We start from the raw sequence: 18864 nt of genomic DNA, 5'->3' as shown, positions 1-18864 counted from the left end.
AAAGGCACAGCGAATGCCGGGCCATATGGTGGAGGTGAGGAGAGGAGGAGAGTGACCACATCTGTTGGTCTGAGCATTGGGCCTTCACCCAAGCGGTCGTTTTACTCTGCTTGTCCAGCTATGATTTTCAGGGTGTTTCTCTCTGGGACCTTAAAACAATGCCGTTAGAAGGCAAGCATCGCTTTTCTTAGTAAGGAATTTGAGGCTTAGGGAGATTATCACTTTCCCAAATCATCTAGCCAGTGATAGAACCCAGGGACTCTTAGACTCTTCATATTACATGGAGAGGAGGCTGTTGAATTTGGCAATCGGAAGGTCATAGTGGCCCCCATGTTGCAGTAGTGTGGTGAGGAAAGAAGCCAGAGGGTAGGAGTCTGGGGTGACTTGGAGGGCAGCACGTGTCCCTGGTCATTTTACCATATTGGAGGCACAGGGAAGGTGGGGAGATGAGGTGCAGAGGGCCCTGGGTGAGCAGAGCTGGGGAATAGCCCTGGCTTCAGGCTTTCTTCAGGATTTGCACATCAGTGACCTCTCCATGATATGTTCCCGGGCTCTCCTTTGGGTACCAGGGCTGAAAGCTATTGTCTGTCCCGTCTCTCCACTTCATTTAGAAAACTGGATTTCATGGAGAATGGGAACCATCAGGAACTTGGGGCTTGTTTTGTGGCTCTTTATTTTTATCCCCACACACTGAAGGGTGAGCCCCATGGAGCAAATGCTGGTGATGCCCACAAGAGGTAGTAGGAAGGTACAAACACATGTGTGTAGAAGTATCTTTAGGCTGTTTGGTCACCAGACAGGCATCATGGTAGAGCACTTACACTATTGCAAGCCAGGTTCTGGGCCAGGAGTTGATTATAATCCTACCTACAAGGTTTTTCTTCTCTTTTCTTCTTTCTAAAAATAAAATTAAGCTTTTGGGTCATGTTCAAATGACAGACAGACCATGACATGAGGATATTTTAAAATCAGGTGTTAGTTAAAAACCAGAGGGCGCCGTTTCTGCATGTGCCCAGAGAGGGAAGGGCTGATTCTCTTTTGCTCATTTAATAAATTTTCATTGAACAGCAGCCACATTAAAAATCATTCAAAATCATTACTGTTAGAGAAATACAAATCACAACAACGAGTATTACTTCATATCTACTAGAGTGGAAAAATTTGAAATCTGGATAATGCCAAGTGTCAGCAGGGCTGTGGAATATGGGGCCCCCGCTCTGCTACTGTTAGGACGTACACCTGTTCACCTCAGTATCTTTCCCAAACCTAAATCTGATTATGTCGTATCCCTGCTTGGAATCCTTAATAGCTTCCCCTCAGTAGGCCTTAGAATAGAGACCAAATCCCTATGATGGCCTCCCAAGCCCCATGCGATCTGACCCCTGCCTACCTCTCCTTTCTCCAGTCTCCTGGCCTTCTTTAATCTGGAAGGTGCATTGCTCCTGGTGCCTAGGAAAGCAGTTGGCATGATTTATGCAAATTAGATACCCACACTTGATATCTCCACAGTCCTGCTCTCAGGCATATACACTAAAGAAACTCTCACACAGGCTCTTAAGGGCACATGTATGAAGATGTTAGTCACAGCTTTGTTTGAGGTCTGTGTCCATCCCTGGGAGGGTGCATGGGGAAAAGGCAGTGGATGCACACAGTAGAGGATCATGCAGCCTTAGAAGCACCGGGAAAGTAGGTATGTATTAGCAGGGTTCAATCTGGAACACGTGGTGGTAAAGAAAACGACAAAACACTGTGATATATGAGATAGTACCACTTACACAAATGAAACATACAGGCATGCGAAAGAAATACATATTTTATGAGAATATATGCAGGCAGGTCTACACTGAACAGAATAAGATTGTATTAGTTTTCTGTGTCTATTGCTGCATAAAAAAATTAACCCCAAATTTAACAGCTTGAAAGAATGGACATGTATAATATCACACGGTTTCTAAGGGGCAGGACTCCCGGAGCAGCTTGGCTGGGTGACTAGGTTTGCTCATGAGGTTGGAGTCAAACTGTTGACCAGGGCTGCAGGCTGAGTCATCTGGAGACTTGCCTGGCTCTGGAGGCTCCATTCCCAGCTCATTCACACAGCTCTTGGCAGAAGGCTTCATTCAGTTCCTCGCCATGTGGGCCTCTGCATTGGGCTGCTCGTGAAGTGGTTCCCTGGAGTGAGTAATCCAAGAGAGTACCAGGACAGGAGCTGCAGTCTTTTATAGCCTAATCTCAAGTGACACATGGTATGTCACTGCTGCCACATACTGTCAGCACACAGATCAACCTTGGTGCCACGGAGATGACACAAGAGTTTGAACACCAGGAAGTGGGGATCCTCGGGGGCGCTTTAGGAGACTACATGTCATAAAAATAATTGCCATGTTAGGCGAGGGGATTGGGATCGGAGGAGAGGAATAAAAGAATATGTAAAAACAATATTGGATACTTTATGCAGAGCCTTATGCTGCCTGCTGAACAGATAATGAGCAAAACCGTCTTTGATCTTATAGTCCAGTGACACAGAGAGAGATGTTAACCAAATAATAACTCCAATACATGCAGAGTCACAAGTGTGGAAGAAAGAGAAGTACGTGGTCTATGAATCCTTGAAATGGGCTAGAGAAAAGGTAGGCAGGGGTCAGATCGCATGCAGCCAGGGAGGCCATCTGAGGGATTTGGTCTCTTTCCTAAGGCCTCTTGAGGGGAAGCTACAAAGGAGTCCCAGCAGGGAGGTGACATAATCATATTTAGGCTTTGGAAAACCCTTGGGCTGCCAGGAGGAGTGTGTTTTGGAGAGAGGCAAGAATAGGTGCAGGGACATCAGTCAGTTAGGAGCTTCTGCCTTGTCCAGGTGACAGGTGGTGGTGGCTTATGGCAGTGAAGGTAGAGAAGTGGATGTGAATGCCGGAGACGTTTAGGCGACAAGGTCCAAGGGCTTGGTGATGGTCAGACGTGGGGGTTGGGAAGAAGGCAGTATCAGGGCTGACCCCTCGTTTGCTGGTTTGTGAAACTGGATGGTTGGTGGTATCATACAATGAATCAGAGCCCTGGCGGGGGACTGGCTTTGGTGGTGGGATCATGACTTCAGTTTTGGGCATACTGAGTTTGAAGTCTTTGTTATGCCAAGATGGCTATCATGTGGGCACTTGCATACACGGGTCTTGGGTTCAAAGGAGAGATCCCAGCTGCTGGTGTAAATTTGTGAGTCGTCTCTGTCATAGAAGCTGAGTGTATGGATGGCAGCCTAGAATGAGAGCCCAGGGTGCAGCCAGCAGAGGGGTGAGCCTGAAAGAGCAACTAGAAAAGTCGGAGGAAAACCAGGAGAGATTTGTTTCTTGTCCTAGAAGAACAGGATAGTCACAGTGGTCGAATAATGTCGAAAGGGATCAGGTAAGGAAAGAACTGAAGACGTTCCACTGGGTTTGGTGACATAGAGAGGGTGAGTGGCCTTAGCGGGCTGTGTTTCAGATGAGTTATGGGACCACCTTGACTTGGACGGGGAGACGGTGAGTGGGAGGTGAGGAAAAGGAGCCAGCAAGCATAGCCGCTCTTACGAAGCTGGGTTCTGACTTTCCTCTCTGCAGCTACTGTGAGGATGGCTTCATGCACTGTACCACGAGTGGAGCCCCAGGAAGCCTGCTGCCTGACACTTTCCTCAGCAGCCCCCTGTCTCACCGCAGTGAGTACTGTCCCCCTGGAAGGGCTCTTCACCTCTCCACTGGGCTGCTCTGTCTGATGTGCCTGTGCATTCAGGCACATGTCAGGGTTGACACCATTTTTATGTTCATGTGAGTGGTTTTCAGGCCTTGACATGCCTTTGCATGTGTGCATCCAAATTATTGAGGCAGGGAGGAATTTTATTTCAGGGGAAAAATTGAGTTATCTGCAAGATGGATTCAGTGAGACCTCTGTTTTGCCCATGGTGACCTTAACCCAGTGAGTAGCTGTAAGTTGGTCACCTTGATTGTGGTGAAGACCACCCCCTTCATTAGCCTCTTTTTACTCAGGGACATACTTACAAGGATGTCTGTCTGTCTGTCTATCTATCTGCTTATCTATCTAATTGTTTTATTTTATTTATTTTTCTTTCTCAGGATAAGTGTACTCTCTTTAATCCCCTCGTTCCCCCATCCCCCCACACACCTCCCCTCTGGTAACCATCCATTTGTTTTTTGTAGTTAATAATCTGTTTCTTGGTTTGTTTCTCTCATTTCCACCCCCCCTTCGCTCATTTGTTTTATTTCTTAAATCCCATATATGAGTGAAATCATATAGTAGTTGTCTTTCCCTGACTGGCCTATTTTGCTTATGATTGTACTCTCTAGCTCCATCCATGTCATTGTAAATGACAAAATGTCATTCTTTTTTATGACTGAATAATGTTCCATTGTATATATATATATATATATATATATATATATATATATATATCACATCTCCTTTATTCAACGATTTATCCATGGACACTTGGGCTGCTTCTGTAGTTTGGCTATTATAAACAATGCTATTTAAAGGCAGATGTGCATGTATCCCTTTGAATTAGTGTTTTTGTAATTTTTGGGTAAATACCCAGTAGTGTGATTCTTGGATTGTAGGGTAGTTCTATTTTTAGCTTTTTGAGGAACTGCCATACTGTTTTCCACAGTGGCTGCACCAGTCTGCATTCCCATCAACAGTGTACGAGTGTTCTTTTTTCTCACCTCCTTGCCAACACTTATTGTTTCTTGCATTGTTGGTTTTAGCCATTCTGACAGGTGTATGGTGATAATGCATTGTGGTTTTGATTTTCATTTCCCTGATGATGAGTGATGTTGAGCATCTTTTCATGTGTCTGTTGGCCATCTGGGTGTCCTCTTTGGAGAAATAGGTCTTCTTTGCAGAATGTCTTCTGCCCATTTTTTAACTGGATTATTTATTTTTTGGATGTTGAGTTGTATCAGTTCTTTGTATATTTTGTATACTAACTCTTTATCAGATATGTCATTTGCAAATATCTTATCTGATTCTGTAGGTTGTCTTTTAGTTTTATTGATTGTTTCTTTCACTGTGCAGAAGTTTTTTGTTTTGATGTAGTCCAAATAGTTTATTTTTTTATTTTATTTCCCTTGTCTCAGGAGATTTATCTAGAAAAATGTTGCTTCAGCCAATGTCAGCAAGATTACTGCTTGTGCTCTCTTCAAGGATTTTTTATGGTTTCAGGTCTCACATTTAGGTCTTTAATGACAAGGGTACCTGTTTAGAAAGCTTCTCAGATGGATGTGAAAGAGGAGAGTTTGGGCATATTCTCAGTTTGAAGGTCCTAATAGTTGCTACACTGTTGAAGGACAAGGCACAGAAGGGAGAAGGGGCTGACCTAGCTTTGAGGGAACCATATTCACACTTATGGATCAGGGAAAACTAATTGGCTTCCAGATGGATCCTTGCTTAGAAAGGATTGTCCCAGTAGGAGGGAGAGGGATGCTATTAGGCAGATAAATGAGCTATTTTCAACATCTGGCTTGACCACCTCTCTCTGCCTTCTGCTTCCCTCAAGACGCCATCTCTCCAAGTGACACAGATGTGTGCCATGCATTGGCTTTCCAGTTTGTCCTGGTGAGAAGTCAGGCTTCCCTGTATGACTGATTGGGGAGCATCTCTCAGCCTTGAGCTGGGATAAGATCCTAAGCATGTGAGTGGCTCACAAGTTGAAATCAGAACTTGTGACCTTGTCTTTTTCTGTTCAGGCGGCTATAACAAAACACCACAGACTAGGTGGCTTAACTATGAGAAATACAGGAATGTATTTATATATGGAGGCTAGAAGTCCAAGATTAGGGTGCCAGCAAGGTCAGGTAAAGTTTGCAGACTTCTCCTGTATCCTCACAGGGCAAGAAGGGCTGGGAGCTCCATGGGTTGTCTTCATCAGGGCACAAATCCAATTCGTGAGGGCTCTACCCTCATGGCCTCATCACTTCCCAAAGGGCTCATTTCCTATTACAACTACCTTTGGGGTCAACACATGAATTTACGGGGGCACATTCAGTCTGTAGCAGACCTCAGGGTCACTAAATCCTTCTCCTCCTCTCTTTGCCGATTGCTCATGTCCCTGCCCTCTCTTGGCTTTTTTCTAGTTGATAGTTCCTGGAAGCGGTCATCTTTTGTGAAGTCAAGAAGCTCCTAGAATTTTGTACGATTTGGAAGAGCCACTTGACCTTTTAGGGTTTCAGTTTCCTAACAAAAGTTTCCATATAAAATTAAGACTGGGGGGGGTGCCAATGTGGTTCAGTTGGTTAAGCATCTGACTTCGGCTCAGGTCATGATCTCACAGTTGGTGAGTTCGAGCCCTGCGTTGGGCTCTGTGTTGACAGCTCAGAGCCTGGATCCTGCTTTGGATTCTATGTCTCCCTGTCTCTCTGCCCCTCCCCAGCTCATGCTCTGTCTTTCTCTCTCTTAAAAATAAATAAACATTAAAAAATAAAAAAAAAATAAGGTTGGAACCTGTTCACAGGAGACAGTAAGTGCTCTATGCAGTAAGATAGAAATGCTGTGAAGTGCATCTGGGTTTTTGAAAGGAAAGTGCTGTATCAATCATCTGATGTTATCATTTATTCAATCAGCCATTGATACCTCCCAACTGTCAGGAAATATGATACATCCTGAACAAAGGAGACACAACCCCTGCTTTCAGGGAACATTTATTCTGGTATTCTAGTTGGCAATGGGTGGGCAATCAACAAATAAGTAAAACAGACAGTATATCACAGGGTGGTATTGGAGGCCATCCGATGGAGGCTTGACAAAGCAGGCAGGGCGGGAAGGGGTGTCAAGGGACAGAGTGTAGCAGATTTAAATAGAGCGGCTGGAGTGGCCAGTGGCTGGGCAGAAAATGACATAGAAATCTCCCCTTAAGGTTTTTGTAACTAAATTAGCATGACCATTTTAGGAATGGTCCCCTTGGGGCCCCCAAAGGTTACTTTTTATCACCCAAATGCAGGTCCTATAAAGCCTAGGTCTGGACATTTCTGCAGTGCCTCCCGATTTAATGCAACCTGCTATGGCAGGCTCAAGGGGATGAGGAACGTGGGCAGTCATAAGGTTGTGGAGAGCCAGAGAGGTGCCTTCAACGTAGGCAAAGGTCAGGGGCTCAGATGAATAGATGAGGTGGCCATCTAGTCCCACTTGGGGAACCTGGCTCAGTGCTGGACCTGCTGGAGGTCAGGTCATCCCAGGGAGGGGGCAGTTGGGTCTCTGGGAGTGAGTGGCTGCACCTGGGGGGACCAAGGACAGTGTGGAAGGTAGATTCATCCTTCATGGGTCGCCTCTTTGGTTTTTCTACTTCCAAGGCAAAAGGAGCCTGTCCTGTCGGCCCCCCATGGTCAAGTTGGTGTGCCCTGCTGACAACCCGAGGGCTGAAGGGCTCGAGTGTGCCAAGACCTGCCAGAACTACGACCTGCAGTGCATGAGCACGGGCTGCGTGTCCGGCTGCCTCTGTCCCCCGGGCATGGTAAGCCACCACAGCCACAGAGGTGGGCAGCCTGGCGTTTCCCTGCAGGCGGGCACACATGAGGCGGCTCTGGGGCAGAGAGAGGAAAAAATAGGAGCCAAACAAGAATGGTAATGGGAGCGGAAGCGGTGATGGGGTCAGGGGTGGGGGAGCACCTTCTGTGGCTGACTCAGCCGCCAAAGTCGGGAAGGGAGATGGTGGGAAAGTGTCTAGAGTCCATCCTGATGAGATCTGACAAAAACACAGGAACTTAGGGCACAGAGGTACCGGAGGAAGCAAAGCAAGTATTTCCAGAAAATACTTACAAGTGACAACAGGCATTTCCCCTGGAATTTTCCCAAGGGCCACATTCTACTTACTCAGAGGAAAGAGCACACATGTATTTGGATGTAATTTGCATATATACATATGACTTTCTATTTCAAGAGATGTTGCTGTTGCTGCCCTTTCAGCAGCAAGGACCTGCCCAAGTCCCTTCCCCTTGCTGAGCCTTGTTTTCCTCATCTGTAGAGTGGGTCACAGTCTTGGCCAGCTCTTGACATTCCATGATTCTGGGGCTGGGGCTTCAAACACCCAATCTGCGGCCAGAGGTTCCTTGGATGCCTTGCAGAGTCCAAGGCATGCTGGTTTGCAACTACCTGGCTCTAGATTGCTGCTGGCGGCAGTGGTGTGAGCGGGCCCCTGCCCCTTACCTTCCCCCCAAGTCTGGTTGTCGGCCGGTGTAGTGTAAACATATGACAGTAGTCCCCCCATCCGTGGTTTTGTTTTCCAAGGTGTCAGTTACCCACAGTTAACTGTGGTCCAGGAGCAGATGCTCTTCCTTCTGACATCTTGTCACAAGGTCAATATCAGCCTCATGCTTTGTCTCAATGCCTGTGTCATTGACTTCACTCCATCTCATCCCTTAGGCATTTTGTCATCTCATGTCATCACGAGAAGGGTGAGTGAGTACAGTACAGTAAGGTACTTAGACCACATTCGTAGAACTTTTACTGCAGCATATGTTATAACTGTTTTATTTATTGTTGTTAATCTCTTACTGTGCCTGATTTATAAATTAAACTTTATCATAGGTATGTGTGTATAGGGAAAAAAAGAGTATATATGGGGCTCGGTATTATCTGCGATTTTAAGCATCCCCTGGGGGTCTTGGAATGCATCCCTGTGGATAAGGAGGGAATGCTGTAGACCTGTTATTCTTGTCATCCTGAAAGAAGCAACTTCTGGGTTCTTCTCTTTCAAAAGCATCAGGTCTTCTTGCTTTCTCTGACTCCAATTCCCCACACCCAAAGTGAGCAGTGTGTGTCTGGGGCAGGAGTTGTGGACGCCAAAGTGGGAGGGGGCAGGATGGCTCTCATATGGTTGTAAAGGGCATCAATGATGCCCAGGCCTTGACTTGAAGGTCAGGGTTCTGGGCGATGGGAGATGCCAATGTTCTATAGATGCAACGGGGACTCATCATCGGTAGCCCACAGGAAGGCTGTGCATTGGGGTGTGTGCAGGGCAGATGATTTGTCTCCTTTCCCTCTAGCCCTCCTCCAAGACAGAGAGACTACCTGTTCATTCCCCCCTGGGTGTTCCCCTCTGCTTTAGCCTCTGATGATTCTAAACTGTCTTCTAATGGGGGAGCTAGAGATTGGCCGGGGAGCACCCCCAACCTGGATGGTCTTGTTTGATGCCTTCACAGAAGGTGGCTATTTAAGGAGGGGAAACTCAGAGCTGGGTAGGGACAAGAAATAGGCCAGGGGAGAGGAGGCTTCTGTATTGCTCTTTTTATCCTAAAGGATTCTCATTTTGACTGTTCCTTCACTGTACCCGGAGGGGAAATTCTCCAGACATCAGAGAAGGCTCTGGCAAGAAAAGGGGCATCCCTCAGGGGATTATGTCAGCATCAGAGACTCTTCTAAAGGAACCTTTTGTTTTTTTCAATGAAAACAGTGCAGATCATCTGAGATAATAAGCACAGTACTTGCGTTATGGTCCCAAACCCCCGGTGGAGAGCAAGACCTCAAGTTCAGGATGTGGACACACGGTCAGGAGCTCATTTGCATTCCTGAAGCCTCTGGCATGCGCTCTGAGGACAGTCTGTGGATGTCTGTCCCATAAGGGGGTGACTCTAACCTCAACCGCAAGGGATTCTAAACTCAAAAGCTCAGAGTGTAAGAGATTGGCTTATTTTCACAACTGCTTCATTACGATGCCGACTAAGGTGCAAATCGTTGAGACCAGATTCTGCAGAGCAGCAAAGCCCATGATTTATGAAGTGTGCAGTGTGCTGGCTGCTGCATGGGACACGTGTTCTTGGCTGAAACACAAAGACAAAGGAGCTGGAAACACTCTGCTTGGGCCCGTGTGACGGTGTAGACATCCTACCCAGGGGTGTTTCTCTGTGTGGCCTGTCCCCTGTGGGAGATGGTGAGGATGTGGTGTGTGACTGAGGGTTTTGGGGGAAGAGGTTGGGGATTCTATATTCTGGGGACTTGGAAGAGGACGGTGGGGGGCGGGGTGAGGAAGTAGCTCTTTGCTGGGGGCAGATCTGTGAGAGTAGAAAGAGCACCCGAGTAGGAACAAGGCAGAGGGCCAAGCCCTCTGTTCAGGCCTTGCTCGCCCTTGGGTGAACATTCATTCTTTCTCTGAGCCTCAGTTGCCTCATCTGTGACATGGACACATAATTCCTGTTATGGGCCCAAAGGGGTTATAGGTGAAAGGGCTACAGAATTGTAGGGATAGCTTTAACTCTTTTCAGAAATAACCAAGGCGCAGTCTCAGAGGCTCTGCTCACCTCCTGCTTTCCACAGGAGAGATCCATAAAGGGCCTGTTTTCTTAAAATTTCCATATGTTGTGGACCAAAGCTTTTGTAAATACAATAGAAAAGAATGATCAGAAAAAAAGAAACAAAAAGTAATGACATGCAAAATATGAGTCCCTCCCCCATTTTTATTAGATTCTACAGATAATGTATTACTCAATTGCCATATGATTTTCCAAACACCTACACAGTTTGTGTACTTGCATCATCATAGGCCCGTACTGGCCCTGGACTATGCTTTGAGCAGCACTGCTCTGGGTTGAAGATTGCCTCTCCCCTTACAGGGCATCTCTCAGTGTCCACTGTAAGGCCAGCAGCAACTGTCTGAAAATGTTGGGAACAGGTTGGGAGTCGCCCTCTCTGTAGTTTGTTTCAGGCTTGGCACCTGCTTACAGCCAGGTTTTCTGGGCCATATTACCAGTCCTGGTACATATGCCTCCTTGCATGGAACAAAGTGTGTGTGGGGGGTGTTTTTTATAAGTGGTCAACGCCCTGGTAAATGGTATGGAAAAGACATTGGATTGGAGTCCCATACTTCCAGGTGTGAATCCTGGCTCCTGAGATTTACTCAGCTCTAAAACTGGGTTAAAGGGCTTTTGGGAGGCCTGGGGGTGACAGTGACAGGGACATGGAAGTTGCTTAGTAAGTAGTAGTTTAATGACCACTGTTATAAGAAGTTTGTGGGGGAAAACCGTGAATCTACTGTGAACAGAGAGATATGCTGTAGGAAGTTAGCACACAATGGGGGCAATTCTAAGACCTCTGTATCCGCACCCAGAGGCCCACTAGATCAGTAAAATAAGGATGTTGCACTGGAAAGATTCCCGTCTTTTTCTTTAGTTGAGAAATTCTGGAGTGAACTTCTTGCCTTTGTCAGAATGTTCCCCACTGTCACAGCAAGGTGGCAGCAGAGCACAACCCACTGCCCAGCTCCCTCCTTCCAGCCCCGAGGTAGTAGTAATTCTCTCCTCTCCAGGAGCATCATCCGGTGGTAGAGTGAGGAGGAGCCCTGAAGACCCAGGATTTCAACCTTCTATCCCCCAGGAGTCTGAGCAAAGATAGGAACCGTTGAAGGCTGGAAATCCTCGTCTCCTGAGTCCTAGACTGGGCTCCTTCAGCCCTACTTGCCTCCCTCCCTCCCGTGAGGTGGTCTTGGAAAGTTTGGCACCCCCATCTGGGAGACGCTCACTTATCCTCCAAAATCTAGTAGTTACACTTTCCAAGCTGGTACCTAGTTCTGCTAGTAGGAAACCTCTTGGTAGCTGGGAAGCATGTTCATTTCCCTGGTCCTTTGATGCCTGGCTTTATCACTGGCCCAATAGGAAGACTCAAAAGACTCTGGCATTGCTTTTTGAAATGCAGAGCTTGGCTCTGGGGCCCGTTCAGGGTCAGCCTCACATGTGGGCACTGTATATCCTATGAGATGTCATTTTAAAAGGCCCAAGAAAGCCATTCTGTCTCAAAAATATCTCCTACCCCTTATGCGATTTGTCACCTAATTAGGCTTACTGAAGTATGAGGAGCATGAATTCATTCTGGCTAACAAGCAGGGGTTTTAGAAAAGCATACGGCCTTATAAATCCTCATAGGAAGCCATTCACGCCTTAGTATGAATTATTCAATCAGATTCTTTCCTCCTAGCCAAATACCTAGTTGAATTCAGCTGCACTGATCTGGAGGTATTAATGGGAACAAAAGAGAGAGAGTTGGAAGGCAAAAAAAGATTTTGGAGCATGGGTCTGTATGGTGTTTATGTATGAGGATTGGGTCAGGGAAGATGAAGCCTTTTCAGAGAAGAGTGACAAAATCACTTATTTTCTACTTCATAATTTTTCTTGTGGCTGACCAAGACCTAGTACCATGTTCTTGGCATGAGCCATTCTTACTCAGGATGTCCCAAGTTGATGGATAGTGACAATGATTTCTGCTTGTTTGCTTCTGAAGTCTTGGCCGTTTGTCAACTTTACCTTATTATCCTCTGGCGTCCCAGAGGGACAAACACGAGGCAGAGATGGTTCTCTTCATTAAAAAAATTTTTTTTTAACATTTATTCATTTTTGAGAGACAGAGTGTGAGCAGGGGAGGGGCAGAGAGAGAGGGAGATGCAGAAACCAAAGCAGGCTCCAGGCTCTGAGCTGTCAGCACAGAGCCTGATGTGGGGCTTGAACTCACAAACTGTGAGATCATGACCTGAGCTGAAGTTGGATGCTCAGTTGACAGAGCCACCCAGGTGCCCCGGGTTCTTGTCATTTTAAATACGATGTTCAAGTGAGTTTCCACAAAGTCCAGTTAGGGACCACTATCCTGGCTTACCCTACGTGTCTGAGCAGTCCTCATCTTGATCTTGTTCATCCCCTGAGTTGTGCCTTTATCTCTCTATCTCTAGGGATTTCTTTAATGCTTTAGGGCTCTCTGGGTGTTTTTTTGCTGGGCTGGTGTTATTTGATCTCTCCCAAGTTTACTGAGGTGTGGCACGAGAACCCTCTCCTTTCCTTTTAAGGTTATGCTTTGTCCCCTCTCCAGCTGTGACTTATGAATCTAACCCCACACCTCTGTTGTCTTTATAGCAGTCCCCATCCAGTATGAAGGTCCTATTTTAATCCTGTAATCCATCAGTAAGTCAGGGCGGAGAGAGCCATATGGCTTGTCAGTGAGAGTGCAAAAGGAGGAAGGGGGCACTTGTGGCTTTATCTCATGACCAAGCTGGGGTTTGAGTTTATATCCATTGCAGGAGGGCTGGGACTCACCCCTGGGCCAGGGGAGGGGCTACCTGAGCCATGGGGGTGCAAGACTCTTTGTCAATGGGCTGAATATCCTGGAGAGAGGTAGAAACATCCAGCATGCAGACCAAGAGGCATGGGAGCCCTCCAGCCAGCCTGCTCAAAGGCAGAGGGGCAGTGCACGTTCTGCTGAGGTGGGGTGAGGTGAGCAGGGCTCTGCCTCCTGGAATCCACCCCTGTGCATCCTCATCACTTTTGTCTCACATTGTTACGTTTCCAACAAGGAGACTTACTGTCTGGTCTCCATCAGCTGTAGGTGTGGGTGTTGGAGAGCGTGTCAAGCTTCCCCAGTAAATGTATTGGTCTTTCTTAGAGTAGCCATTAGGTGGCAGGCCTCGGACTTAAGTTAGAAGTGATGACGCTTTGAGGGGGGGATGTGAGAATGAACCCTAATTGTGATAGTTTCTGAAGACTGTGGTAGAGAGACATTTGTCGCCTCCTCCCTGATCCTGTCAAGCTGTCATCTTCCCTACTGGGTGCCTAAGCTCCTTGTCTTCCAATAACAGGGCTTGGCTGACCTGCCTCTTCCTCATACTCTGTGCTCCCACCCTCCTCCTTCACTTAGGTCTTGAGGACTTGGGGTTGGGTGAAGGTGGTGGTTAATTGGAGGTTATTCTTCTGATCCTGTTCTAACACACACACACACACACACACACACACACACACACACACAGACACACACACAGACACACAGACACTACTTTAGCCTATGGTCCCCAACATGAAAGCTCTTTGTTTAGGCCAGGACTGCCCCATTCCCAAGGCTTTGTTCGGTTCCAAGCCCAGGGAACTCAGGCTTGTCCGGGGAGTAACTAGAACTCATGGATCCTGAACCAGGAACTTCTCACCCCTTAGGTATCTCTGGAACCAATGTGCTGTGGTCCTTTCACCTGAAGGTGACCCATGGCTCTTTTAGATTACCCATAGCCCACACCAGAGCAGATGTCCAGGGCTGTCCTATGGGGCTGGGACAGAAGCATATCTACGTGCTGGGGTCAGAGTAGGTTTGGAGAGTTCCTTCTGAGCCCACTGTGGCCAGTGGGTCTTAGTTCTTTCTTCCCTCTGACCCCTACAGGCCTGAGGAGTACAACATGTTCACATAGTACTTTCTTCCTGGGTTGAGGGCAGGGAAACAGAGCATACCCCCATGGAGGGTGTATCAGAATCCCAGGGGACTAGGCGAAGAGCAGATATGTGGGGCTTGAACAAGCCCCAGACTCTGGCTTTGGTCCATCCCTGTCTATGGGCAGTATGCAGCCTTCATCTCCAGGGGCTAAATGCATTTAAGTTTTATTAAACATATTTTCCATCATTTCCACTGTAAACATAATATATGCTTATTGATGAACATGTGGAAAAAAATTTAAAAACCAAAAAAGAAAATAAAAATCCCCTATTTCTCTGTCTCAGGCTTCTATCTGGATGGAACTTCTGTAATTCATTCTAGTCTTTTTGTGGCATATTTTGGATTGTGTGTGTGTGCGTGTGTGTGTGTGTGTGTGTATGTATATGTGTGTGTGTGTATATATATATATATATATATATATATATATGGACTATATGTAAGTACAGTCTTTCCCTGTTTTAAAAATTAATAGTGTCAGTATTTCTCACATCATATAAGAGTTTTCCAAAGGGCCATTTTAATAGCTACAAAGGATACCATTATCTGGGGATTCCTTAATGGAGTTAATCATTTTCCTGTTGTTGAACAGTTGGTTGTTTCCATATTTTGCAATGATAAATGATTCTACATTAACCTTCGTCCGTAAGCCTGTTTGGTTTGGAGACATCCTCTGCGTGGTGTTACTGGGTCTAAGGAGATGCACATCCAAGGGCTTCTGCCACATGTTACTACAGAGTCTTTGCCACTGTCCCAGCAGGGTGTGAGGGCAGAGGGTGGTCGGAGTGTCTCTAGCTGAGCTGGGGGATCAGTGTGTGGATGGGGGCCCGTGTTTGCCGAGCCCCAGCCTGGGTGGGCATGGGTTCCCTGGACTGGCCTGTGGCCAAGGCCATCTTCTCAGCAGGGCCTACATCACTTATTATGGCCCCTAAGACATTTGGATTCCTTTCCCTTAGGTCCGGCATGAAAACAGATGTGTGGCCCTGGAAAGGTGTCCCTGCTTCCACCAAGGCAGAGAATACGCCCCAGGAGAAACGGTGAAAATTGACTGCAACACTTGGTGAGGCCCTGGGAGAGGCTTTCCTGGGGCCTGCGCCTTTGGGGTGGGGTGAGCAGGAGTGGGGTCGCAGTGGCTGACGTGACCACAGGACTCTGGCACTTGCCTCCGGCACCCTGTGGGAACATGGTTGTTCTTTTCCTTTTCTCTATGTCTCTGTTTCTCGAACTACAAAGTGGGGAGAATCTTTATCCTCTCCTGTGCTCACCCTGCATCGACCCTGTCCTGGAGAGTAGTGTTTCCAAGATGGACTTTGGCCCATGACTTTGGTCATGGCATGTGTGACCAAGCTGCCAAAAGGCACGGATTTTGGAGGGTCCTTCCCTGGCCTTATGCTGCCCCCTAAGCATTCTGCAAGTGTGCGTGGCATGGCTGGTTCTCTTCTTCCTTCTCTGTGCCCGCCATTCACTAGCCCTTTTCTCTGTTCACTCACCCTGCCTGTGACAGCTTTAGAGGAAGGTCCCCAGGAACAGAGGCAGGAAGGGCTGGGACCCGGAAGACGCTTAGCTGTCTTTTGGGCCTGAGGTCTGAGCTTACCACCTCTGACGCACAGAGTGGGCTCTCTGATGTCAGCTCTGGTTATGGGGTAGGGTGGGGGGATGAGTGTTGTGGTAGTGGACACATCACTGTGGATTGAAACATAGCTCTGTACACACAAAACCTCTCCTGGCAGAAGTTCACGGTTGATCACTATTTTCCCAACTCAGAACTTTCCTGCCGTTGTGTCTTTTTCTCCCTGTTAGTGTCAGAAGGCTCTCAACTTCAGTGTCTCTGTTCTGTAGAGACCCCATGGCCACTCTCAGGCATCTTCCAGGGAGGCTGAACCTCAGCAGATCCATAGAAGGTGGTCTACAGAGGAACTGGGCTTCTTCCCCTGGCTGCCCATCACCTTAGATGACCTGTTTCCCCCTTTGCCTCACTTCCCCCTTGAAGCAGAAGAGCAGCATGGCCTTCCCTTTCTCCCCCTTGGCCCTGCGCTCTAAAAATGTGACAGTTTATGGGGCGCCTGGCTGGCTCAGTTGGAAAAGCATGCGACTCTTGATCTTGGGGCCGTGAGTTTGAGCCCACATTGGGCATGAAGCCGACTTAAAAGAAATATGACAGTTTATGACTGCAAACTGCCCTTCCCCATCCCACCCCACAGGCAGCTGGTCCTCCACTTCTAGAGGCTTCCTGGAGGGTTGGGTGGCACCCCAGAGTGATCTGCATTCTTTCATTGTCTTTCATTCCCCAGGGCCCAGAAGGGCCCCTCACACCACAGTACCCACTGGTCATCCTGGCCATTATTATTCCTAGTGTCTGTCGGGACCGGAAGTGGAACTGCACGGACCACGTGTGTGACGCCACGTGCTCTGCCATCGGCATGGCGCACTACCTCACCTTCGACGGGCTCAAATATCTGTTCCCTGGAGAGTGCCAGTATGTTCTGGTGCAGGTGAGAGCGAGGGAGGGAGGGCCTGCTGTCTGTCTCCAGGAGGCACTGGGAGATGCTGACTGCCCTTTGGGGTTTTCCAGATCAGATTCTACTGTTCTGTCTGTAGAAACAGCTCTGGGGCTGGTTTCCACTGGAGCAATTTTCCAGCCCCTAAAAGAGGTGCCTGAAACCCAGAGCCGTGGCCCATCTTCCTTCAGCTTACATGGAGACGTACAAGAATAGGGCAGAAGCTCATTTGTTGACTGGGAGTGGTGTGGGGGCAAGGCTACCACCAGCCTAAGGTAGTACCAAGATGGAATTAGAAAAACACATCTGTTCTTTTTGGCAGGCACAGCCTCGATCAGAATGCGCAGTGGGGAGGGCGGGATCCCAGGCTGGATCGAGCCCCTCTCACCCTCACCACCAGTGCCCTGGTGGGCAGCCCAGAACAGGGGGCTGGTTGGAGTGATCCCTGGAGTTGGCTTCCCACCCTATGATCCTATTGCGTTCTCTACCATTTCCATTTCTAACCTAGTGCAATTCAGAAAGGGCATCACAGAAAAGTCATACTGCCCAGGAAATTCTAGGTGGTGAGTGAGGGCACCGGCTTCTCTGCCTTTCTCTCCCCACTGGGTGGATTCCTGTCAACTTCTTTTGCTGGTTGACACCAAAGTGAGTAAGCAAGGAGGTATAAGTGCTTTTCTCATGAGGGATGATGCAGCTCGACTCTGTGAAGCTTTAAACAAATGTGGTCTCACTGTCTCCATTCTCAGGAGGAGGAGTAGGGACTTGGCATGGTCTGAAGGGAGGACCACAAACTGGTAGGAGCCTCAGCCTCAGAGACAGAACTGCAGGACCCGTGAGTCAGGCAGTGAGGGTACCTGTAGAGCATGCTGGGAGTGGGGCAGAACGAGCAGCAGCACTGAGAGGCTGTGCACAGGGCATGCTTGGAGTGAGCAGTGGCACCAACTAATGGAGCCTCCTACCTCCCATGACCCAGTCTGGCCCCAGAGAGGCATGCAGTGTGCTAGAGAGACAGGGCATGCACATGATAACATGGTTTTACTGACACTTAGGAACCTGGGGTGTATCCCCCTCTGGAGCATTCCTACAGATTACATATGGCAGCTTGTCTTTTGATTATCTGCCTCCCAACCTTGGTAACAAAAGATGAGGTGACACCATCTCTGGCATTCAACCACCCAGCCAGTATCAAATGCAAGTGTGCATCCAGAAAACACGACTAGACTGATTCTGTGCAATGAGAAGCAGCTGGTCAGATCCACTGCTCCCCGGCTTTCCCTGCCCAGGCAGAGCTTTCCCAAGCGGGCCACTTTTAGTGTCCCTTTCAAATTGTCCCCCTTTGTAGGTTGCTTGTCTTGCATCACAGCCAGTTCTGTTGTCTCCTTCTGATATGTTGTCCCAGATCCTCCCCTTTCTCCCTTCTTTGGGAGGTATCATCAAGACTTAACTCTTTTTAGCAAAATCTCAGCTGGTGACAAGAACCATTTATAAAGCACCTGTACCTTTGTTCCCTCTTTTGTCCTTCACCATCCCATTGACTCAACATAGATCCATTTAACCTAACAATCCCCACTAAGTTGGCTGATCCTGTGTTTTAGAGGGGCTGATTGTGTGTGTCTGTGTCTGTGTGTGTGTACGGGCGTGTCAGAGAGGTAAGTGACTTGCTCAGTGTATCCAATAACTGGCAGAGCAAGGCTCACACCTAGTTTTTCTGTCTTTTTTTTTCTCCTACCATACCACAGCTATAGCCACCATGGGGAGGTATTTGCTAGAAGGTGTCCCCTTTTTGTTAATTTTCTATGAAATTGCCGGCAAGGACCAGCACTCCGTCATCCTCTGTTCCCAGCCAGAGGTGGTAGCTTAGCATCCGTGGAGCTGTGTCAGACGACCTCTGGTTACGTTTCTGGGCCGGCAGTCCAGAGGGATTCAGCTAGAATTTAAAGCCACAAAGTGCCATGTGGTCAAACTGTCCTAGTTAGCTGGGTGAGACTAAGCACTAACAGGTTCTAGGTAGGGGTATTTAGGCTGATGTGTTCAGCAAAGCATATCACGTGCCACTTCTCCATCTCCCCTCCCCCTCTCCCTGCTTCTCTACCTTGTGGTCACTGACTCTGGTTCATAGGTAATGGCTGAAGATGACACACCTGTCCCTTCTCCCCCTAAAGTCATTCTC

General features: G+C 47.9%; 1 protein-coding gene across 1 annotated transcript in view; it reads left to right on the top strand.

Annotated features, from left to right (window-relative positions):
- The window catches only part of VWF (von Willebrand factor), a 137379-nt gene that overhangs the window by 60298 nt on the left and 58217 nt on the right, over positions 1 to 18864 (top strand). The window contains exons 17-20 of the mRNA XM_043563566.1: positions 3585 to 3679; positions 7323 to 7483; positions 15153 to 15256; positions 16550 to 16688. Coding sequence (XP_043419501.1) covers positions 3585 to 3679; positions 7323 to 7483; positions 15153 to 15256; positions 16550 to 16688 — 499 coding nt within the window. The remainder of the gene's footprint in view (positions 1 to 3584; positions 3680 to 7322; positions 7484 to 15152; positions 15257 to 16549; positions 16689 to 18864) is intronic.

The sequence above is a fragment of the Prionailurus bengalensis genome, chromosome B4, assembly GCF_016509475.1.
Source record: "Prionailurus bengalensis isolate Pbe53 chromosome B4, Fcat_Pben_1.1_paternal_pri, whole genome shotgun sequence".
NCBI classification, from domain to species: Eukaryota; Metazoa; Chordata; class Mammalia; order Carnivora; family Felidae; genus Prionailurus; species Prionailurus bengalensis.
The sequence above is the reverse complement of the archived record's forward strand: the minus strand, read 5'-3'. Positions and strand labels throughout refer to the sequence as shown.